The sequence below is a fragment of the Paramisgurnus dabryanus genome, chromosome 14 (genome assembly GCF_030506205.2).
Source record: "Paramisgurnus dabryanus chromosome 14, PD_genome_1.1, whole genome shotgun sequence".
NCBI lineage: Eukaryota > Metazoa > Chordata > Actinopteri > Cypriniformes > Cobitidae > Paramisgurnus > Paramisgurnus dabryanus.
In genome coordinates, this window is record NC_133350.1 from 27,217,535 (window position 1) to 27,242,546 (window position 25,012).

General features: G+C 44.2%; 2 protein-coding genes and 1 long non-coding RNA gene across 5 annotated transcripts in view; 2 read left to right on the plus strand and 1 right to left on the minus strand.

Moving 5' to 3' along the window:
* The window catches only part of LOC135719225 (NACHT, LRR and PYD domains-containing protein 3-like), a 37,153-nt gene extending 28,784 nt beyond the window's left edge, over nt 1-8,369 (plus strand). For all 3 annotated transcript variants that reach the window (XM_065241838.2, XM_065241840.2, XM_065241839.2), the window contains one exon: nt 6,416-8,369. In XM_065241838.2, the coding sequence (XP_065097910.1) occupies nt 6,416-6,647 (232 nt within the window). In that variant the 3' untranslated portion in view covers nt 6,648-8,369. The remainder of the gene's footprint in view (nt 1-6,415) is intronic.
* Nucleotides 8,370-10,457: 2,088 nt separating this feature from the next.
* Nucleotides 10,458-25,012, plus strand: part of LOC135719226 (protein NLRC3-like) — a 41,102-nt gene continuing 26,547 nt past the window's right edge. Inside the window, exons 1-5 of the mRNA XM_065241841.1 lie at nt 10,458-10,668; nt 13,854-13,981; nt 23,981-24,097; nt 24,684-24,800; nt 24,891-24,998. Coding sequence (XP_065097913.1) covers nt 13,932-13,981; nt 23,981-24,097; nt 24,684-24,800; nt 24,891-24,998 — 392 coding nt within the window. The 5' untranslated portion in view covers nt 10,458-10,668; nt 13,854-13,931. The remainder of the gene's footprint in view (nt 10,669-13,853; nt 13,982-23,980; nt 24,098-24,683; nt 24,801-24,890; nt 24,999-25,012) is intronic.
* On the minus strand, nt 12,126-13,112 carry LOC135719269 (uncharacterized). The gene is made up of 3 exons (XR_010521053.1): nt 13,095-13,112; nt 12,786-12,896; nt 12,126-12,661 (listed from the first exon to the last, which is right to left on the minus strand). It is a non-coding gene; the product is annotated as an uncharacterized lncRNA (long non-coding RNA).

Consider the following 25,012-nt stretch of genomic DNA (forward strand, 5'->3'; position numbering starts at 1 on the left):
GAGAGAGCTTTGTGCCTTGTTAAAGGCAGCCACTCTCTCGTATATCCGGACATCAGCGTCCTTTTCAGGATGGCTTTTCGTCCGTGCGATCTTGGGTGCGGCAAATACATGGGTCCGAAGGACGGTCACGAGCGTTGTCTTTCGTGTTTGGGCATCGAGCACGCAGAGGCAGCGTTCGCTGGGGGTAAGTGTTCTCACTGCGAGAACATGTCCCTTGTGGATTTGCGCAGACGGTTGTCTTTCCTCCGGGAAAAACGCAACCCTCGTCATGCGAGTGCTGAACGCCGCCACGGTGCGGCTGTGAAGCTCTCTAAGGACGACCTGCGCATCACTGTGCTGAGCCGAGCGGGGGATTCGTCCTCAGGCTCTCAGCCTCCTCATCCACAGCCGGTTGATGTGCCGATGGAGACTTCAGCGTCGTGTTCTACGATGTCTCTAGAATCCATCGCGCCGCCCTCCGGGTCCACCGACGCCGCAGCATCCGAGGGTGGGCCTCCTCCCCCTGACGTGGACCCCGACGCCCTTCCTCCCTCTGGTCGGGTTGGGACGCCGGAGTTCGATCCAGAGATGGTGGCCGTGCTCGCTCGAGCGGCGGAGACCGTAGGGTTAGAGTGGGTTCCCCCCCCTCAGCCCGAACCGTCCCGCCTGGATGATTGGTTCTTTGGAGCTGCCCGGGTTTCACAACCCTCTCCACCGGTGCCTTTCTTCCCCGAGGTGCACGAGGAGCTGACTAGAACCTGGAAGTCGCCGTTTTCCACGAGATTACGGCCGTTTCAGCCCTCCCCCCTCACCTCCCTCACCAGCGGAGCCGCTAAGGGTTATACGGGGATCCCTCCCGTGGAGCGTGCTGTCGCGATGCAGCTGTGTCCGGCACACGCTCCCTCTTGGAAGGACCGCCCAACCCTCCCCTCTCGTGCTTGCAGACAGTCCTCCGGTTTAACGGGCGCTGCCCACCAGGCATGTGGAGAGGCGGCCTCAGCCCTGCACGCAATGGCGTTGCTGCAGGTTCACCAAGCCAAAGCCTTGAGGGATCTGCACGAGGGAGGACACGACTCGCCTGTCCTTTCGGAGCTCCGGGCTGCCACTGATCTGGCTCTTCGCGCTACGAAGGTGACAGCGCAGGCGATTGGTCGTGCCATGTCCACGATGGTGGTCCAGGAACGCCACTTATGGCTATGTCTGGCGGACATGTCGGATGCGGAGAAGAACAAGTTCTTAGACGCTCCCGTGTCCCAGGCTGGTCTCTTCGGTGAGTCGGTGGAGTCTTTTGCCCAGCAGTTCTCCGCCGCCCAGAAGCAGACGGAGTCGATCGCTCAGATCATGCCCCGGCGCAAGCGACCTGCATCTCGCCCTCCAGCGCCGGCGGCCCCGTCTGCTCCTCGCCGAGGGCGCCCTGCGGCGGCTGCCTCCACCCCCCCCACTAGAACAACTTCCAGGCCACGGAGGGGGAACAGCCGTCGGCAGCCCGCCCCGCCCGCCCCACCCGCTTCCCGTGGTAAACGGAAATCGAAGCGGCCCTGAGACGGGCGACCTGGAATTGGATGGGATCACTCTTCGGGAGACGGTGACGGCATCGCTCCCTCCACCGGTAGAGGGCCGGATGGAGAATCCTTGGTTTCGTTTTGTTTCTGTTCCGTCGGCTTCTCAGCCGGCACCCACAAAACCACAAAAAGAGTGCATTCCTATTCCTTCTCCAGGTCTTCAGAGGATCGAGAGAGATGTGAGCGGGCATTCACATGCTCTTCCTCCCTCTCCTCTATCGCCAGCGGGTGTTCTGAGGAGTTCCAGCTCTCCGCTGAGGAGACGGGACCACCAGCACCCTCTTCGGAGTCTGTGCTCTCCGCTGAGGAGACCAGACGACCGTCACCCTCAGCGGGCTCAGGTCAGTGTCACACACACACATACTGTAGATACTTATGCTGTCCCAGCAGACGTACCGGCAGTACCACCTGTCCCGCTCCGCCGCCCCCCCGCGGGTACCCCGGTAGTGCCGTTAATTCCCCTCGTACGGTCCCTGGGGGCTTGGCTTCAGCTTCCCAGCCCGTCTCGTTGGGTTTTACGCACTGTCCGCCTCGGTTACGAAATACAATTCAACCGGCACACACCCAAATTCTCGGGCATTCGTTTCACCACGGTGAAAGCGTCCGATGCACATGTACTGCGTGCAGAGGTCGAAGTCCTACTGGCGAAGGACGCGATCGAGCCGGTCCCTCCAACCGAGATGAGATCGGGCTTCTACAGCCCGTATTTTATAGTACCCAAAAAGGGCGGGGGGTTACGACCGATCTTGGATTTGCGCGTTCTGAACAAATCTCTGCAGAGGAGGTCTTTCAGGATGATAACACCGAAGCAAATATTCAATTCAATTCGCCCCCTAGATTGGTTTGCGGCTATAGACCTGAAAGACGCTTACTTTCATGTGTCCATTCTCCCTCGTCACAGACCGTTTCTCCGGTTTGCATTCGAGGGACGGGCATACCAGTACAAAGTTTTACCGTTCGGGCTATCCCTCTCTCCCCGTGTGTTCACGAAAGTAGTGGAGGCGGCGTTAAAACCCCTCAGAGAGAGCGGCGTTCGCATATTGGCTTACCTCGACGATTGGCTTATAATAGCGCATTCTCGACGGACGCTTTGCGAACACAGAGATTTAACGCTTCGGCATCTCGCCCGTTTGGGTCTTCGGGTCAACTGGGAAAAGAGCAAACTCTGCCCCACGCAGAGGATCTCTTTTCTCGGGATGGAACTGGACTCGATCGATTTATCGGCGCGTTTGACAGAAGAGCGCGTCCAGTCAATTCTGACTTGCCTCGGTTCATTCCGAGGGAAGAATGCGGTCCCGCTGAAACAATTTCAAAAGCTCCTGGGGCATATGGCAGCAGCAGCGGCCGTGACACCGCTCGGGCTGCTCCATATGAGACCGCTTCAGCGTTGGCTTCACGATCGAGTCCCGAGGAGAGCGTGGCGCGCCGGCATCCATCGTGTAACCATTACACCTGCGTGTCGCCTAACATTCCCCCCGTGGTCGGACCCCGCGTTTCTCAGGTCCGGTGTGTCCATGAGACAGATCGCTCGGCATGCTGTTGTACATACAGATGCGTCCGACACGGGCTGGGGTGCCACGTACGACGAGCTTACGGCTTCGGGGGTGTGGACAGCACCCCAGTTGCACTGGCATATCAATTGCCGAGAGTTGTGGGCAGTATATCTGGGACTTGTACGCTTCGCTACGGAGCTACGAGGGAAGGATGTACTAGTACGCACCGACAACACTGCGACCGTTGCGTATATCAACCGTCAAGGCGGTTTGCGCTCCCGTCACCTGTCGCATCTCGCTCGTTATCTCCTCCTTTGGAGTCAGAAGCATCTGAGGTCCCTTCGTGCCATTCACATTCCGGGCTCGCTCAATACAGCAGCGGACGCGCTTTCTCGAGCTGCGCGCCCCGGCGAATGGCGACTCCACCCCCAGACGGTCCAGCTAATTTGGAAGAAGTTCGGTCGTGCGCAGATAGATCTGTTTGCGTCGCCGGACGATACCCACTGTCGCCTATTTTATTCACTAACCGAGGGCAGCCTCGGCGTGGACGCATTGGCACACAGCTGGCCTCGGGGGATGCGCAAATACGCATTCCCCCCAGTGAGCTTAATCGCGCAGACACTGTGCAAAGTCAGGCAGGACGAGGAGAGCCTTTTACTGATCGCCCCATATTGGACGAGCAAGAATTGGTTTCCAGAGTTAATGCTCCTCGCGACAGCCCCTCCCTGGCGGATTCCCCTGAGGAAGGACCTTCTTTCTCAAGGAGGGGGCACATTATGGCACCCGCGCCCCGACCTGTGGGATCTCCATGTGTGGTCGTTGAGCGCGCGCAAGGTTTAGGTGATTTACCGCAAGCGGTATCTAACACAATCAACGCGGCACGAGCTCCGTCTACGAGACGGGCTTACGCGTTTAAATGGAACCTTTTCGTCACCTGGTGCTCTTCGCAACGCGAGGACCCCAGAGAATGCCCTATTAACATCGTGCTTTTATATCTTCAACATAGGTTAGACGGTAGGCTGTCACCCTCCACCATTAAAGTTGATATCGCTGCTATTTCTGCTCATCACTCACTTATTAACGGCAGATCAGTTGGCCAGCATGATTTGGTTATTAGATTTTTAAGAGGCGCTCGTAGGCTAAACCCCTCGCGCCCTCCTTCTATTCCTCCCTGGGACCTGTCCATGGTGCTGAAAGCCCTTCAGGCCCCCCCGTTCGAGCCTTTGCAGTCTGTGAGTCTGAAGCTTTTATCAATGAAAGCTCTGACCCTGCTAGCATTGGCCTCAGTGAAGAGAGTAGGGGATTTACATGCATTCTCTGTTGACGACTCGTGCCTTCAGTTTGGTCCTGCTGCCTCGAGCGTAACATTGAGGCCCAGACCAGGCTACGTGCCCAAAGTTCCCACCACTCCTTTCAGAGACCAGGTGGTGAGCTTGCAAGCGCTGCCTCCGGAGGACGCAGACCCAACCATGGCTTTGTTGTGCCCCGTACGCGCACTGCGACTCTACGTGGATCGCACGCAAAGCCTCAGGACCTCAGACCAGCTCTTTGTTTGTTATGGTGGCCAGCAGAAAGGGAAAGCTGTCACTAAGCAGAGGATGTCTCATTGGATAGTTGATACTATCGCCCTGGCTTATAATCTTCAGGGTATTCCTTGCCCCTTTAATTTGAGAGCGCACTCCACACGGAGCGTTGCCTCATCTTGGGCTCTAGCTCGTGGTTCCTCGCTAACAGACATCTGTAGAGCTGCTGGTTGGGCGACACCTAATACGTTCATTAGATTTTACAGTGTTCGTATCGAGCCTGTATCCTCTCGTGTTCTTTCCTCACCAGGGAGGGCACGGAGAACAGTCTCGCAGGTCGGCTTGCAGCCTCCAACTGATGCTTCATAACTGTGTCAGTATGGAAGGCCTTCAGAACAAAAATGCGTAATGGTTTGAATTGTTCTTCCTCCGCTGCCCTGGCAGCCTTTGTTGCGGAGCATTGGCTGTCAGCCTTTCACTAGCTGTATCCTCGCGAACCTACGTGTCTGGCTCGGGCTCCACATTGTGTCCCACCGGGTTCCTTTGTGAGTATTTTTCCGTGGGGTTAATCCTACCAGCCCACGTTTCCCTTAGCAGAGCACTGCTTTGCTTACACAGCCACGGCTGTCTTTATTCCTCAACTACGGTTGACTTTCGCCCACCATTAGCCCTTAAGACGGGTGGTGGCTTCCGCAGCGTTCCTATCCCGCTCAGGTAGGGCGCTTCCCAGTCGCTGGCACTTCTGTGGGGTTAAAGGAACATCTAGTGCCCGGCCTTCTGCCTTAAAACCTACCTCCTCCTCCTTAAGTGGAACCGGAGGGCTTTTACGCAGTCACTGGAAGAGGTCAGCCCCTAGTGGCGTTTTGGTAGGGATTCCCAATTCGTCGGTCACGACGTGACGTCGTAGTGACCGACTGAAAGGGAACGTCTCGGTTACGGATGTAACCCTCGTTCCCTGAAGGAGGGAACGGAGACGTCACGTCCCGTCGCCACAGGTGCTGCCACCTGCTGTTACGGCCGGTCACACTTTCCGGCTTTCTCAGCGAAAAAGAAGCTAATTTCCTTATTTGCACCTGCTGCTTATATACGCACCTGGCGGGGCGGCGCCAGCATTATGCAAATATCTCAATGCCAAGTTCATTGGCGTTTTAGTAGTATTCGAAGCAGATTGGTCTCTCTAAGCGAGTTCCCAATTCGTTGGTCACGACGTGACGTCTCCGTTCCCTCCTTCAGGGAACGAGGGTTACATCCGTAACCGAGACGTTTCTCCACCGTGTCATCTGTCATTTTAAATGTGTGTGCACTTAAAGTTCAAATTGATTTGATTTTATTGGCTGTCAATGGTTTATTGTTCATCAGTTAGACAAAAAATGCTTAAAAGTAATCCCAACAATATTCTTCATTGCATATTTATCATTATAGTTGTGGTGTGAACTCCGCTACTCTCTTTAATATAAAGCGATTTTTAAAACTATTTTTTTTATAGTAGTTATCATTATAATGTGAACGACCCTTTATTTTATGTAGTGTACTGTAAATAGAATCAGCGAATTCTGGTGTCAGGTGGCTGTGTTTTTAAATTTAAATGATTAATTTAACATGATGTGTCTAGATGGTGCAACACATATTTTCTATGTACGACTTAAAGTGCAATTTACAATTTTAACAATTTGTACATTAACCTGCTTATTAGATGACTGCTTACCAAATAAACAGATATGAAATGGTGAAATGAATTGATTTTATTACACAATTATAAGAATAGGTAAAATGAGAGATGAATGATATAATCAATTAGGTTTTTCAGTGAATCTTATTGGTGTGACTGAACTGAAGTGTGTGTTGTTTTTCTCCACAGCTTGGAGTTTTGTAATATCACAGATAATGGTTTTGTTGCTCTGGAGTCAGCTCTGAGATCTAACCCATCAAATCTGACGCAACTGAATCTCAGAGGGAATAATCTGATATTTTATATACCAAAACTGATCTTCCCATTAAAGGCAGAGACTGAGAGAGTTACACCTAATCCCAGAGAGGTGGAGGTGAAAAGCGGGGTGACAATAGCAAAAGAAGAACCAGAGCTTTCTTGAAGAACCAGAGTGTTTATTGTGAAGTGGGGTGAGAGACAGTGAGCTATGCCGGAGTAATATGCCGGGATCTGCCTATGCACAAGATTGTCATTCTTCAGTAGCAGTGAACTGAGCGAGTAGTTTGTTTAACTGGTGCAGACGATGATGTTGGAGCCTAAAAGAACGTTACGTAACCTGCTGTTTTCCTGGTCCAGCTGCCGGCGTGTGTTTATGTTTCTGAATGGTAAATGCCACAGTGGCTATGTTTATGTGCATAAAATTTTGTCAATTCCACTGAATTAATCCCTTTTCGAGTTCACATTTTATCTCTGGATAAATGTACAAAGCTGAGTTCGAGAAAGTTGTTAAGAAGGTAGTTAGGTATAGGCATGGAAAATGTAGCTTAATGTTATTAAAGTACACATGAACGCTGGGCCATCAATACGATTACAAACAGATTATTTGGTTGCATGTAAACGTAGCTACCGATTGTTCTGGGTTCTACTGTGTAAAGAAGAGGTACTTACCTAAACTCCAAGAATTCTTAGAGCAGAAACGAAGATCAGCAAATGTGGTACAAGTCCAGGTGCTATGGGGGAAAAAGGGGGCATGGCCCCCCAGAAACAATTTGTGCCTCCTCCAGTTTTCTTATCAGAGATAAATTAAATTGGAGAGCTAAATTCAGTCATATACTCTGAAATAATGATTGCATTAATAACGTGAATTATTAACTACATTATTACAATGACTGCAACTACCTAATCTCAGGCCAATGGCTTTGGTGCGGCAATAAAAAAACGAGGTAGCCTACATAAAGGCGCAGTACAATTCAGCGACCAAGGTGGCGTTTCCTTGATGTTTCAGCCTGTGAAGTTTTAAATATTAGTCTCTTTAATGCAACTCACGCGAGCAAGTAATGTCGCTGTCACTATCATCCTCAAAGCAAACTGCGTAGACAAATCAAACTTTGTTAATAAAGCTGAACAAGGGGCTAAAAACTCAAGGAGGGCAGAGAGATCAGGATAGTTCGCTATTTGCAGACTCCAGTCAGAACAGGGAACAATTCAAAGATAAGAGCAGGTGAGGAGTCAGAAGGGTAATTCAGTGCTTCAACTTAAACTTATTCTAGTCACTTCGTTTTCGAGACTGGAGTTTGAGACAGTGGCATTGCTAGCTTGTGTGATTTACTTTTAAGAAACAAATGTTTGAAACATCGCAGGATAAATGATCAATAAGGAAACCTGTGTCGCTGAATTCCACTGGCCATTTTTCATTTGCGCACGGAAATAATTTGCCTAAGATTAGATAAAAGATAGCAAAGGTAATTCTTGATTATCAGGCTTATTTAGATTGTTAGGCCATTTAATAGTGAAAGTTGAATGTGTATAGGCATAATACATTCAATAATATATGTAGCCGTAATAAATAAATGGAAACCAGCAGGAAATCAGTCACAATAAGGTATAGTGTGGAGCCCCCCCAAGAAATATACTGGTGCCAGGCCTGTACCAAAATGCACACTTACACCAAACACAAATACGTACGCTGTACGTGACATAAACATTTTTTCCTCTCAAGTGTTATTTTTTTGTGATTGGGTTTAGTTTTTTTAATAAGTTTGAAATGTTAAGTGTGCTTAATCTTACCATATACTCATGGAGATTGAGGTATTTATATTCACTAGTCAAGTGTGGAATAAAAAAAATATATATATTGTGAATTGTAAATATTGTGTAATTTAAGGTGGTGTGCTTGATTTATGTTTGATGAATGCATTGATGGGAAAAAATTAAATGAACACTTGCTGAACATGAAAACCTGATTTGTTTGTTTCATTCATTTCTCCCTGATAACCAATTTTGTAATTCTTGTCTGGTTCCCAAAATTACAATTAAATCAATATACATAATTAAAAGAAAAAAAATTGAATAAAAACTCGAATAAAAATAATGGTTTATCCTCTTTAAATATCAGAAGGGAGTGAATAAAATTTAGTTGTGTACATTTACCCTATGAGCTGAATTTAAATTGTGGAATATTTTTCCTCTCCTTTCTGTTAATTGAATCATTGGTTTAGATTCACCAAATTCACTGTGAAGTATGATCTTTCGAATGGTGTTTATTGTGAATAAACTCTGCAGGTGAAATTGTGCAACCAAGCTTTGCAGCCTACAAAATGTTTCAATGTGAGTTAAATGTACCGTCAAATGTGTAGGTTTATAAAATAACTTTGTCAATTTATTAATTCTTTGGTTTTTAAATGAACTTTAAGTGTCTGCAAACCACTAGCTGGCAGCCACCAGTTCCTATCATTTCACGTGCATATAACCCTATTTCAATCAAACTACACAACCTGGAACCGGAGTGCAATTTGTGTTGTCCACCATAACAAGCAGCCCTCAAAACTCACCTGGGATCCGAATTCAGAATACATGTATAACTTTACCACCTCTGAGTCGGCTTCATCTGTGGGACAACAGGAGTTGCCACGAGAGTTTCAAATCCCCAAGAACTCAAAGAGAGAATACAGCTTTGTGAAAGAGATGGAAATGAAACTTGACTGAAAGTGAAATAGTAAAGATGGTTCTGCAAAACATTAAACCCCACCTTGCCTGCCGGCTCTGAAGTAGAATATCCACTTTAGAAGGATTGGCTTGGACATCAACTGGAGAAGCATTATGAGCAGCAACAACGTTATGACAGTAGTTGTAAATCTTCAAATAGACAAAGCTTTAGTTTAGTGTTCTCAGTGTACATTACATCATCCTCCAGGAAACTGTCCTCAGTTTTCCTCATCTTGAAATCAGTTGTAACCTACGGTACCCAAAGTAAGAGATCATAGCAAAATGATCACAATTCAAATCAAGGATATACTCAATTACTATTTGTGAAAAGTAACTATAACTAATTACTTTTTTAACGTAACATTCCCAAACACTGCTCACAACGCAGAGATTTGAGAAGATGATTAAAAATGGTCATAAAAAAAGTTTTATTGTTGTAAAAGTTGTTACATTATTTACAGTGTAAATAATGTGTCTGTAATGACTCTTCTTATCACTTACATGCTACAACCTGCAGGTTAAGGACACAGGTGCTCTTTCACATTTGACACAGTGCACTGGTACAGGCTGGATGTGCTTGTGCTGGTTTCTCAGTCTGACACTTCTCTGCATCTGATCTATAACAGCAACGTATACATTTTATTCCTCTGCACATTCAACACATGCTTTAGATTTCAATAAAAGTCGAGAAAATAAAGAAACTCTGAATAATGTTTCTATTGTTTATAGCACACTGCAGAATAACTGTAATAACACAAATGTCATGTAGATGGCAGTAGAGGCGTAGTTTTATTTAGATCATTACTCGATTTCTGTATTAAAATAATAGACATATAGATATATATCTCTCACACACTTTTGATGCTAGATGTCTTATTAAACACAAAAATATAAACTACAGACTTGACGTTTCTGTAACTGTTAAAACAGCATTTGAATTAAAATGTTCACTTGCTGATTAATTTTTGGTTCTCTTAGATTTTAAATTCGTATGTGTTTGCTAAGTTTATTTTCAAACCTTTTTATACACCGAGCCTGAAAAGCGTTGGATGACTATATGTTATGTGATGACTGCCGTCTGTACAGTAGTTTTTCCGGCTGCACAACCTTCTGATGTTACATCACTGTTACTCATCACTAGATATACAAAACAAAAACATTTTAACCAGAACAGACATCTAGATGGCCTTATGAGATAAAGCCAACTGCTCCATGCTTTTGACTCGCTCTCGCGGTATTTTGATGTAATTCGCTGATCGGTCTGCGGCTCTGTGCAGCGTCGCATGAAGTCGAACAAACCTAAACAACTACTGTCACAATACCTGCATCTCTTTACCTGTCGCCATGTTACTCTTGGACAAATGCATTTCTACGAAGCAGAAATCTTGACTATCAAAATATATATTTGTACTGTTTAAAGGCGCTTACGTGTAGTTGGTGTTAACTTCGACTTTGAATATCTAAACATTTTCATTGAGGTAAGTGCTTTACATACTGTAATCGCTAACGTTACTCTTGTTATTTTACTATGTGTATTTATATAAAATCAGATAAAAATCATACTCAAATCATTTATATGAAACTATTACTATTGTTAGTTTAATATCTTTGTTTTAATATATAAGAACGGTTGAAACATTGTAAGCTGGAGGTAATATTGTGTAGCGCATCTTGCATCTTTGTCCCTTCGATAAAAGACTAACGTTAAATGTAAATGTAATGATTACAGCAGTCGCTTTCAAATTAATTAACATCATGTATAATGTTAATATAAACAGATGTAAATATTAAAAGCTCATGACTGAATGGATATTGTCAGAAGCAGCGCAGAGAAACTGAAAGCAAAGTCTGATTTACAGACAATTCTTATTAAATCAGATCAAATAACAGTAATGTTTTAGTCAGTGATCAATTATTAGATCCTTTTAAAATAGGTGGTAATAGTTAGGGGGCTGTATCCACAAAACATTTTATGATTAAAAGTAGATCATAACTTGCCAATTTATGAGAAACTATTAAAACAATAGGTGTGTCAGTCCTAAACTTCAAAGACGTAACATTTCTATTTTGCGTCCAGTTTGGTTTTCTTTAACTTTTGCACAACATCTTATCAGCCAGGATAGTTCATAAAAATGCTGTTTTAACAGATCTCATCTCAGTACAGTACTGAGGTCTGTAAGAATGTGGAATGAAGTTTTTCCGGCTGCATAACTTCTGTTGTACTCATCGAGCGCACCTGTAACTGTGTAGATGCAGTTATAGATATTCAAGAACACTTCTATTACTTAATATAAACAGACAAAACACCATCATTTCAATCAAACGTGTGTTTACCGTTTAATGTCACTTTTGTTCCTGATGAAAAACCGAAAAGTTTGACACTTTTAAATTTAATTACATGAATCTGAATGTTTTAATTCCTTAGAGGAAACATAAGCCATTTAATCTCACTCATATTTTTGATCAAATGTTGAGATTTTAATTATTCATAAAGGTTGCTGATGGATTTAAACAGATATTTGCAATTATTAAAGCGAAACGTTTAGATCATCATCATCATCATGTTGTTTGGCATGAATCATCGCGAGAGTAAACTGCTGTATATGCGTTCGATTCGCTCTCGCGGTATTTCGATGTCATTCGCCGCTCGGTCTGCGCAGCGCACACCTAAACAGAGAGTCACAAGAAATATCTCCCTCTTTACCTGTCGGCCTGTCGCCTTTTATTTATCAGCAGTCAGGAGAATTATTTTTGTTTATATTTTTGTTTTTTATTTATAGCACCTTATAAGGTTTAACAGTTTAAAAACAGAACTGTAAGACATCAGAAAAATACTTTTATTTTCACTTTTTCATTACATGAGGTGTCATACAATAATAAATACGTGTATTAAAATCACAATCAAAATAAATATATGAATTATTATGCAAAATAACAAATCACTACTCAAATAAGATATGGATGTTAAATAACTGCTTTAATATTAAATAAATAAACAATAAAATTTGGCAAGGACAATAACTCTAAATAGACAACAATTACATGAAATCAATAAAATCATGACATATGCAACATCAAAACATGCAAATGATAAATACTAAATATTAACATATTATGACATTACATTCAGATGTAAACACTTTAGCACAAACAGATAGATGGCATAGAATACAAATGAATGAGATGTTAATAATACATTACTAAATGTAAAAATAAAAGTCAATATTGTGTCAATGTTTGTAGAAGCTAACAAAAAAGTCCATATTTTGTTTGCTGAATCATGGTACAGTACAATGTTCTTTGTTTTGTCGCAGTGACGTTGAACATTTAGTCGGATAAGATTAAGATAAGAGATGGTCTGTTATTGTCATGTTGATCTTGAGACGCAGGCTGTGATTATCACAGATTCCCATCACCTTGCAACAGTCATCATCATACAAGGTTGAGCATCAGGCTGAACAAGACTTGGGTCTGTCGTCATGGGTGAAAGGATAAGACATGGAGACAAAACAAGTTAATATTAGCCTGGAGTTTGCTTACATACTGTATGTAAAACATGATTTGACAGAAGTTTTAATATGACTGCTCAAGCTACCTGTTTTGTCAGGAAATACGTGAATGGTTGGTGAAAGATTTATTCATATATCACTGTTATCAAGCCAGTGGCCGACCTGCAGCTATACAACTTTTTAGAGCTATGATCCACCTACAACATAACAAAAATAATAATAAGTCATTTTGCTATTACAAGTAAATGTGCCACAAGAATACACACACAATCTTCAAAATGTTTAAACAGTAAATAACTATTATTTTAATGTCTGCATGTAATGTCTTGAAAGTAACATGCATACATCACATTAAAAAACAGGATGTGTCTCTCATATCAAGTGGTCATACGCACTGCCTTCACTCCCAGTAAGATTACCTCACATGAAAACTCTGAAATATCAATAAAAAAAAACTAAACACATGTTGTACCACATTCTTTTCATAATTAGTTTAATAAACTTAATGTACAATATACATATATATGCTTTTTAACACTTTAACAAATCATTATCCTTAGTCATTGTTAAAGCAGAGTCCTCTAAATATATCATTTCAAAAAGTATGAAGCTTACCTGTTATAAAGGGAATGAAGCTTACAGTATAAAGTTTACCTGGTATAAAGTACAATAAGATCACACAAAACTTCAATTTTTAAAATGTTTTTAACAGTAAATGATGATTATTTTACTCTCTTACCTGTTTGTGTTGTTAGTGTTGCAGGCGGTTCAGCAGGACTGATGATTCAGGGCTTTTACAGGTGAAAATAATCAGGAGGCAGCTTGAAAATAACTGACTCAATTTAAAATAAAAAAGGAGGGAATTAAAGAACCCTTTGGCAAAGACAAAGAACCATTTCAGCAAAAAAAAAGGGTTCTTCAGTAAGCTATGGTTCTATATAGAACCTTTACCATCGTTTCAGGACCTTTGAAGAACCATTTTTTAAGAGTGTAGGCTGCTGTGGGTTTTACCTCATTTATCTTGCATGAAGTTTATATAAACACATGTATTTTAAATGACTCAATGGATTTTGTCAGAAGCAGCAGAGCGACTCATAACAAGTTTCAGACTAAACTATAATAATAATAATAATAATGCTTTAATCTGTGATCAGATTCATTAGATCCATTCAGAGTTTGTGGAGGTGATCAGATTCATCAGTGGCGATCGGACTGATGTGACTGCATGAATCATGGATGATTCACAGACATTCAGAGATGGAGATGATTCTCCAGGAGTCAGGTATTCTTATTTAAGTCTACATAAGCATTTTCTTTATTTTCTCACTAATCAGGGCTTCGATTAAGACATGTACGCTCCTCTGGGACAAGTGAATGTTTTGAATGGGCAAGTGAGAGAGATTTTTACTTGCCTTTTACTGAAGGTCTCACTTTGCTCCGTGCCAGTGTTCCCGCTGTCGCTGGTGCACTGCAAAGGGACAAATTTTTATGGAAGGAAGGCTTTATGCTCGTGAGTCCGGGGCACCGGTGACAAAAACGGATTGCACAACCAGGTTTTTACCGCTCATTTGAACGACACGCTAAACGTTTTTGTCACCATGTGCTCAGTTAATATACACTGGTATGCAGCCTCAAGTCAAGTCGAAACACAACGTAACAAATCTCACTCAGAACCTCAAGAATGTGCACTTGTGCAGGATCATTAGACATTGCAGAGATGAAAGATAGAGAGAGGTAAGAATAAAAGTAGATAACAGATGCCCACGTCAGGAAAACTGAATAGAAAACTAGAAACGTGTAAAGGATTATAGTATGTATAGACCATTTCAAAAGATGTAAACAACACTGGTCCAGCAGCACTACCTGTTTCAGTTTTTTAACACTAGATAAACCTTGGGATAAAATACAACCAACAGAACATATAGAACTGAGTCAAAAATTTAAACAAACATCTTTAAGATAATGACATATGTGTGAAATAAAAAATCAGTCACAAACAGAAACAGGAAGTGGTTCTGGACCAGTGTTGTTTACATCTTTTGAAATGGTCTATAGACATGTCACTCATCTCATTACAATATGCTAACTGGATGACACTGCATCTTATTGTATAGTTTAATAAAATAATGTATTTTGATTATAGAAATCATCAATTACAACCTAACTGTAGTTATTGTCAACTTGGTTCTGTAATGATTTGTGCATTCACAACCGAGCGAGACAGATGGGGAACAAACCCAATTGCAGACAAGAATTGAAGGACATGAAACAAGGCTTTTACTAGTACAAACACAAAGCAAAAACCCAGTTTTAGAATACTAGAAATAAAACAGACTAGACAGGACTGACTTTTAACAAACTTGGCATCACAAACAGAACTGAAACAAGGACTTGACAGGAACACGAACTGGACACAAGCCGATCAATGCGTTCCGGGAAGACCTGACAGATGACATGAAGCACATGAACAAACAAAGCAGCTGAGAAAAAAATTGCACAGAGATGACTATAACAATCAAATAAAATACATCGACTGTAGCATGCCATCTTGACTCGTGTGATCTCTCCTCCAATAAAGGGACGATGGTCTCATCATCGTCATCATCTCAATTTCATTTCATCCCCTGCTTTCCCATTTCTAGCTGTGTCATCTCTCACATATAATACAAGTTCTTCCTGGATGTCAAAATGCCATCTCTGGTATAAGCTTATGTGTCATGGTATTGCAGTGGCCAATGTCCAAGACAAGTAATATTCAGGCTCAATGTAAACAAAATGACTCCTTGTCGAATACCTTGTTGAAAATAACATGGATCACTGCTATGTGAAGGGAGGTTTGGCAGCCGATCTGTAGTTAACATTGTATACATTATATAGTAAATATTTTACACAGTAACATTACCCTTATGAAAATTAAGTTTTTTTGAGGGTAAAAGTGTAGCAACCATGTTTTTTTGGTGTATTGATTACTATTACTACACTAACCATGGTTTAACAATGTTTTTTTGAAAACCATGGTTGTCAAAAAAACATGGTTATTTTTTTGTTACCATGGTCTTTTTTGGTTTTAACTGTTGTAAAACCATGGTTAATTCTAAGAGTAGCTCAGTGTAGTTTTTTTATACGCTTTAGCTATGATGGTTTGAACTAAGGTTATCTATTTTTTTTTTTTTTGCTTGTTATTCAGAAATAAACTACTCTAAAGGACTGTTGTTTATATTTACCGGAAGTTACGCTTGTTCCATAAAAGCCATTTGTTTATGTTGTTACTGCTGAAACCACCTATACTTTGGAATTTTTTATAGTCTTATTTAATGTCTGTACTTATATTTTTGTTTTCCTAACACCAGTCAGAAGCAGTGCTCATTTCATTATATACAGAAAATGCAATGACAATAAAGGCTTTCATTCATTGATTGACAAATTTACTTGTGCAATGGACAACCACATAACAGTGCTTAATGTCAAGCCCTGCTAATACATCTTAATTACAATTTAAAGGGATATTCTACTTTTATAAAAAAATCCTGACATTTTTTTCTGATTTGCTCACCACCATGTCATCCAAAATGTTGATGTCTTTCTTTGTTCAGTCTAGAAGAAATTAGTTTTTTGAGGAAAACATTCAAGGATTTTACTATATTGGATCTCAACATTTTACAGTTTCAATGCAGCTTCAAAGGGCTCTAAACTTTCCCAACCGAGGCATAAAGGTCTTATCTAGCGAAAAGATTGTCATTTTCGGCAAGAAAAAAATTCACTTTTAAACCACAACTTCTCATCTTGCACTAGCGGTGTGATGCGCTAAGCATGTCGAAAGGTCACGTATGATGTATACGAAACTACCGTACCGTCTACGCCGGCAGCTGCGGCGCCCCCTGTATCGGCTCTCCAGCCCAGTGCAGCGCCTCTTGTCTTGGCTTCCCAGCCCGCTGCGGCACCCCCAGTCTGAGCTTCCCAGCCCACTGCAGCGCCTGCCGTCTCGGCTTCCCAGCACACTGCAGTGCCCCTGTCTCTGTCCCTGTTTCTGTTTTCCAGCCTGCTGCAGCTCCCCCTGTCTCTGTCTTGGCTCCGCTGCCAGTTGCAGCGCCCTCTGTCTCTGTCCCTGTCTCGGCTCTGCTGCCAGTTGCAGCACCCTCTGTCCCTGTTTCGGCTCCGCTGCCAGTTGCAGCGCCCTCTGTCTCTGTCCCTGTCTCGGCTCTGCTGCCAGTTGCAGCACCCTCTGTCCCTGTTTCGGCTCCGCTGCCAGTTGCAGCGCCCTCTGTCTCTGTCCCTGTCTCGGCTCTGCTGCCAGTTGCAGCACCCTCTGTCCCTGTTTCGGCTCCGCTGCCAGTTGCAGCGCCCTCTGTCTCTGTCTCGGCTCTGCTGCCAGTTGCAGCACCCTCTGTCCCTGTTTCGGCTCCGCTGCCAGTTGCAGCGCCCTCTGTCTCTGTCCCTGTCTCGGCTCTGCTGCCAGTTGCAGCACCCTCTGTCCCTGTCTCAGCTCTGCTGCCAGTTGCAGCGCCCTCTGTCCCTGTCTCAGCTCTGCTGCCAGTTACAGCGCCCTCTGTCCCTGTTTCGGCTCCGCTGCAGGTTGCAGCGCCCTCTGTCCCTGTCTCAGCTCTGCTGCCAGTTGCAGCCCCCTCTGTCCCTGTTTCGGCTCCGCTGGCAGGTGCAGCACCCTCTGTCCCTGTCTCGGCTCCGCTGCCATTTGCAGTGCCCCTGGTCTCACCGGCTCCATCAGCTGCTTCCTCCTCTGCACTATCATCACCCTCTTCATCTGCCTGGTCCCCTGCCTCAGTCTCAATGTCTTTCCTGGACTCTCTCCCTCTTAGCCCTGGTTTGCCTTTGTCTGCCCCTTTTCCTGCCCCTTTCGTGTCCTACAACCCAGCCTAACCCCCTTGTTATCCTCCTGTCACTCCTTTCTGTTCTGCGTCGTTCGTCCCCTGTCAAGCCTGTTTCCCCAAAACTCCCTGTAAACCTGTCCGGATTCATCGTCCCAAGACCTTAACTACACACCATGGAACAAAAGACTTTTTTTCCCGCCCAGTCCCACCCTGTCTGGACCACCTCCCATAAACTCTGTTCCCCCTCCCCCTTGCTTGTTTAAAATAATTTTGACTTATAGTCTGGAAAATACGATATTGTATTTGTGTCAGTTTATTGTTTCAATTGGTCCGCAAATGTGCATTTCACAGATGTAACACGTGACCTTCCGACGTGATTACGCAATACATAAGGTCACGCTGGTGCGTCACACACCTAGTGCAAGACGAGAAGTTGTGGTTTATAAGTAGTAATTTTTATTTTTCATGTTGAAAATGACAAAAGTTTGGTTAGATAAGACCCTTATGCCTCGGCTGGGATTGTTAAGAGACCTTTGAAACTGCCATTTTAAACTAAATTGAAACTGTAACTGTTGGGGTCCAATAAAGTCTATTAAAATAAGAAATTTCCTGTAAGGTTTTCCTTAAAAACAAACTTCATTTCTTCTCGACTAAACAAATAAAGACATAAACAACTTGGATGACATAGGGGTGAGTAAATTATCAGGATTTTATTTTTATGAACAATGAATATTCCTTTAAGGCTGTTTTTCCATATGAATATTTGGATTTACAGTGTTTAATTTACAATGATATATTTTAAATTTAATGAAACCTTCATTATTATGAATATGAATATTTTGCATGTTTCCATGATGAATGAATATTGATCATTAAATAGCTGTAGATAATGGCCTGATGCAGATAATAGTGTTGTAGTCAAGACCACCTAAACTGAGATCAAGTCATGACCAAGACCAAGACAGACCGAGACAAGATCAAGACTTTAAAGGGTCGAGACCAAGTCAAAACCAAGACCAAGATAAGCCGAGACCAAGTCAAGACCAAGACCAGTGCAAGTCACATCATTAAAACACTTATGATAAAATGTGAAATATGCATATGATTAGGCACGTCTTGTCTGTGGTGTGTGTGTGTGCCATCAGAGAAGTTGATAAAATAATCAAAGGCATTGCAGATATGTGGGAGTCTATCTTTGTCTATAAGCAAATAAAAGTGAACAAACACTAAAGAGCTGAAATCAACTTAACCATTTATTCTGAACTATCTTTCCATTAACACAATGCAGGTGTATTTAGAAATAAAATTAGAAAAATTGTCATTGGGAGAAACTTAAACAAAGCTTAAACAATGCCAACATCATATCCCAAATCTGAATAAACTACATAAAATGAATGATAAAAAATTATTTTGTGATGTGCCATCAGTTGTGGTCTTGACCTGTCTTGAAATAAAATTCCGAGTCCTCTTTGCCTGAGACCGAGACGAGAACGATTAAAAATGCGGTCGATTCCAAGACGAGACCAAGACCTTTAAAAAGTGGTACACTACAACACTAGCAGATAAAACTAGTTACTCAAATAAGAAAACGTCTCAGGTTACGTATGTAACCCTGGTTCCCTGAGAAGGGAACGAGACGCTGCGTCGCCATAGCAACGCTTTGGGGAACGCCTCGGCGTGACTAATCTGAAGCACGTGTAAAACATAATCAATAATTTGATGATTGGATACTGACCGTGATGCCGTGCGGACCAGGGGTATAAGGAGGCATCCCACACAAACACACTCGCTTCCAAGTGCCGAAGCAAGTGCCTGCAGGGATGCAGGGAGTATGGCATGGAGACGCAGCGTCTCGTTCCCTTCTCAGGGAACCAGGGTTACATACGTAACCTGAGACGTTCCCTTTCGAGGAACTCGAGCTGCGTCGCCATAGCAACGCTTTGGGGAACGAGATGCCCACGCTTCCATACTACCAAATGCCTGTAGCGTGTATAACTGAACACAGTCAAGGCAAAGAACCTGGGACCCTAAAGAGGGGTCTAGGTCTAAATTATAAATCTGACGAAGGTGAGCGGTGAAAATCAACCGGCCGCATCACATACGTCCTGGAGCGAAACGCCTGACCCTAAGGCCTTAGGGGCAGCCATACCCCGAGTAGAGTGGGCACTCACAGCGACGGGTGAGTGTATACCCTGATGTTCATAATCCAGTGAGATAGCGTCCACTATCCACCTGCTCAAAGTCTGCTTGGTCACCGGTAAACCTTTTCTAGGTGAACCAAAGCACACAAATAGCTGCTCGGACTTCCTCCACTGAGCAGTCCTGTGAACATATGTATCCAGTGCTCGCACAGGACACACCAAATTCAGCTTTTCCTGGTCCGCACTCCTGAATGGGGGAGGACAAAGGGCCTGCAGAACAATGGGCCTCGGCACATTGTTCAGCACCTTGGGAACATAACCTGGCCTTGGGTGTAGAAAAGCCTTAGCCATCCCAGGTGCAAACTCAAGACATGTCGGGGATACCGACAGGGCCTGAAGGTCCCCCACTCGCTTTAAAGAAGTAATAGCCAGAAGGAACACAGTCTTAAAGGCCAGAAACCTATCTGGCGAAGTCTCAAGTGGCTCGAACGGAGCCAACGAGAGCCCTTCCAGCACGACCGCTAGGTCCCAAGTAGGCACCCTAGTGCGGCTAACAGGTCGCAACCTGCGAGTGCCACAAAGAAAGCGAGCCACTTATGGGTGTCTACCCACTGATGAGCCTTCCACATGAGTATGGTAGGCAGAAACTGCTGCCGTTAAACCTTAATGGTGGAAGGAGTAAACTTATCAGAGAACGCTCCTGCAGAAACCTCAGAACTACGTCGACAGGGCAGTAAACTGGGTCTGTCAGATGAGCTGAACACCAAGAGGTGAAAATTTCCCACTTAAGGGAATAAAGTTTCCCCGTGGAAGGACAAACACAACCAGGGGGGAAAAGCATACAGACGTAGCCTCGGCCACGCCTGTACCAAGGAAAACCACAGTGGGTAAAGTGTGGTGTCCTGAGATGCAAACAGATCTACCTCTGCGCGTCCAAACCTTTTCCAGATGTGGTTCACCACATCTAGATGAAGTCTCCACTCCTATAGGAGATGTCTGTTGTCTCGAAGGGGCATCTGCCACATTCAGGTGGCGTGGTATGTAGACTGCCCTCAGAGAGTCCAGAAGTGTATGGTAGGCAGAAACTGCTGCCACCTATACCTTAAAGGTGGAGTAATGATATGGTCTCCACAACCTCAGTTGGTAGCATGACATTCTTCCAAAGGAGTATGGTAGGCAGAGACTGCTGCCACCTAAACCTTAGGGTGGAAGGAGTTAACCCAGCAGAGAATTGCTCCTGCAGAAACCTCAGTACCACGTCAAGGGGCAGTTGACTGGGTCTTTCAGGTGAGCTGAGCACCGAAAGGTGAAATTTCTCTACTTTAGGGCATAAGCTTCCTCTTTGAGGGAGCTCTGAAGTAATCATCTGGTTCCCACAACCTCATTCGGGAGCATGAGGTCCTTCCAAAGGAGCATGGTAGGCAGAGACTGCTGCCACCTAGACCTTAAGGGTGGAAGGAGTTAAGCCAGCAGAGGATTGCTGCTGCAGAAACCTCAGTACCACATAAACAGGGCAGTTGACTGGGTTTGTAAGAGGAGTTAAACACCAATAGGTGAAATATTCTCCACTTAAGGGCATAAAGCTCTCTTGAGGGTTGTCCAGAAGAGATATGAGGTCCTTCTAGAAGGAGTATGGTAGAGGCAGAAACTGCTGCCATCTAAGCCTTAAGAGTGGAAGGAATTAAGCCAGCAGATAATTGCTCCAGCAGAAACCTCAGTACCACATAAACAGGGCAGTTGACTGGGTCTGTCAGGTGAGCTGAACACCATGAGGTGAAGTTTCTCCACTTAGTGCCTAAGCTCCTGGGGGAGCTCTGGAGTAATCATATGGTCTCCACAACCTCAGTTGGGAACATGACATCCTTCCAAATGAGTATGGTAGGCAGAGACTGCTGCCACCTAAACCTTAAGAGTGGAAGGAGTTAAACCAGTAGGGAATTGCTCCTACAGAAACCTCAGCACCACATAAACAGGGCAGTTAACTGGGTTTGTCAGGAGTAAAGTATGGTCTCCACAACCTCAGTTGGGAGACCTGAGCCTACGAGCCTGGCCCCCTCAGAGGCCAAACTGACAGGCCATACCTCTGGCAAGCTTCCTCCAGAACTTCTGTGGCAGAGAGATTGGGGAAAAGAGAAAGCCACATTGGGCAGTGTGTGCGGTCCTGAGATGCAAACAGATCCACCTCTGCGCGTCCAAATCCTCTCCAAATGGGGTTCACCACATTTGGCCGGAGTCTCAACTCCCTAGCAATGGGTGTTGCCATACAGGGCATCTGCCATATTCAAGTGGCCTGGGATCTAAATTGTCATCAACGAGCACAGTTTGTCCAGAGACCACAATGCCATTATCCCAAAATCAATAATGTAGTGATTTTGGACCTCTCGGCCTTCCATACTGTACTCCAACCTGTGGGGAGTGCGTTCTGGTGTCAGTGTCACACACCAGTAGCACGCACCCAAAAACAGGCCTTAGGATGGAAACCAAGGTTTTCTCCACACCACCAGAGCACGCAGGCAACGATGCGTGACTTTGATAGCAGATCTCCTTAATAATTTATTAATCAACCACTGATGTGATGTCTATCTGGACAAGCACACGATGGCTCATCAGGTCTGGAAGGAAATGGGAGTCCAACCCATACCACCATATTTCCAAGGCAATTTCAGTGCCATATCTGATGATGCGATTTTGATCCTTTTGGCTTTCCATAATCGCAACAACCTGTGAGGGATGCGTCTGTTGTCAGCGCCACACATCGACAACGCGCACCCAACACAGGACCTTGGGACAGAAGCCATGGCTTTCTTCCTGTTACCAGAGCACGCAAACAACGGTGCGCGACTTTGATCATGCAAGACGGGTTTCCCCTCGGGAAACCCCCCCCCATGTTGAATGGAGACATAAGCTCTAATGTAAGGAATCAGTCCTCGGATCTGATTGCATCACAATCGGTTTCAGTAACAGCATAGAACTGAGCCGCATCACTGAACGATTCCCCTACTTTTGGAACATTAAAGTAAAGGCTGTAAGCTGTCATTTCTCATGTGGAGGTTCTACAGCCTCCTGCACAAGAATGTAGCCATGCTCCACTACTGGAGCCAGCTGTATGCAGGTGAAGGTTAATGGGGGCTGCCTGTCGTACTACGCACCAAAGGGAAGCAGGCACCATAAATGAGGTGTGAGCTGCTTTGCTTCAATAAGAAAGTGAGTGCCACGAACGAAGACATCACCCGCCTCAGCAGATGAGGATCTCGAATCGTAACACACAAAATCATTATCTGAATTATGGCGCACCAGCGGCCGATCAGGAGAATAAATGCTGTGCACAGCTGTACAAGCAACACACAGCATAGACACAAAATCACTGTTTGACTCATCAAACAATGACAAACAGCTCATGCAGGCTCAGCCAGGCTGTGACAGGCAGATATACATACATAGCCTACACATACAGGTGTAAAAACGTATGTATATATAATACCTTCATACTGTAAAAAGAGGACGCTTCACGTGGAAACTGCACGTTTAGCCTTAAACAGTAGGCGGATTATGAAGATGATCCATCTCTTCGGAGAAAGACAGCTGAAAATATATGGCTCTCACGCAGGGCGCCTTCCCGATCCGGCGAGTGAGAGAGAGGGACTTCACGTGCAGGCGGAGATACCGCCGCCTGCGCGAAATCATATGGCGACTCCCACGAGTGCAACCGCCACTGAGAAGCGGGATCGCAGCCGCGAACCCAAGCTTCCTAGAGAGCGAGAGACAGATGTCACGGGTGTAGGCGGGGATACCGCCGCCTGCACGCATGAGTGCAGTCACCGCTCTACCTCGACAGAAGCGGGACCGGATCCGTGAGGGCGCGAGCCTGAGATATCCTTCTCTAAGCGCGAAGCTGGAGCGCAACACGTGCACGGGAATGCTCACAGTGCACACAGCCAGTTTCCTCAAAAGCCAACTGTGCGTGCTGCGCTCGAAGACACATATACATGTGTTACCTTGTCTGTGATATCGCGCTGACAGGGAGATACACATACTTGAACTTCTTAAACACACTTCAGATTTATGCAAACATACACGTAGTCACTTGCTGAGGCACTAAAAGCGAGTGTGTTTGTGTGGGATGCCTCCTTATACCCCTGGTCCGCACGGCATCACGGTCAGTATCCAATCATCAAATTATTGATTATGTTTTACACGTGCTTCAGATTAGTCACGCCGAGGCGTTCCCCAAAGCGTTGCTATGGCGACGCAGCTCGAGTTCCTCGAAAGGGAACATCAGTTATCAAACATCTACTGTATAATGTCTTGTTACAGATCAGTCCATCAGAAGGGATTAGACTCACCTGAGATCAGCTGTGTGTCCATGAAGAGTGACACATCTATGATTGGTCCAACAAATTTTAAAGATGAAGACACATTGCCTGATCAGAGGTACAACAACAGATCTCTATAGATAACTGAATGTCATGTTGGGGGGGGAGGCACAGTGGCTCAGTGAGTAGCAAATGTCAATCTTACAATGTAAATACTGAGTTTTCCAAGCATTTTTAATCCTATTATTTCTCAGATATCAATATTTGCTGGTTTAAATACCCTTTATGTGATGTAACACTTCAGAAGAGTCGTCTTGTCCGTTTATAAAGTGCGATATGGGGGGATATTTAATTGCGTTTTTTCTGTGGAATTGCAAGTAGAAAATGTGTTAAATGAGTCAATTCATCCAAGTGATTTTACAAACCAAGATGAAATTTGTATTTGTTTTAAATGGTAACCCAGGCATGAGTGAAGACAAGTGATTGAGACACAGGTTGTTTAAGCCTGTTTAAGCCAGGTTTGTCACATTGGTACATTTTGGGAGAGGTGCCCGTCAGGCTAAGCCATAGCCTCATTACTCGAAGAAATTGTGTCTATGAACTCAGAGACTTTGAATCTCCAAGATTCTTCTTTGAAATGTAATGAAACCTTCATTATTATAAAAAAATCAGTAATTAAACATCTACATAATTTCTTGTTACAGATCAGTCCATCAAAAGATATTAGAATTACCTGAGATCAGCTGTGTGTCCATGAAGAGTAACAATTCAATGAGAAATCCAACAAATTTTAAAGCTGGAGATACATCGCCTGATCAGAGGTACAACAGTTCTGTAAAATTTGATAATAGGAACTTAAAAACTCATACATTAATATCAAAATGTCTGATTGTCTTTATACTCTGTTTAAGGTCAATAAAGTTGTCTGGATCAGACTCAACAGATCAGATAAGAGTGTCTGTGAGTGATCCGACTATAAATGTTCAACGTTCCAATAAAAGAGACTCTCACAGTTTCAGGTAAAATCAAAGTG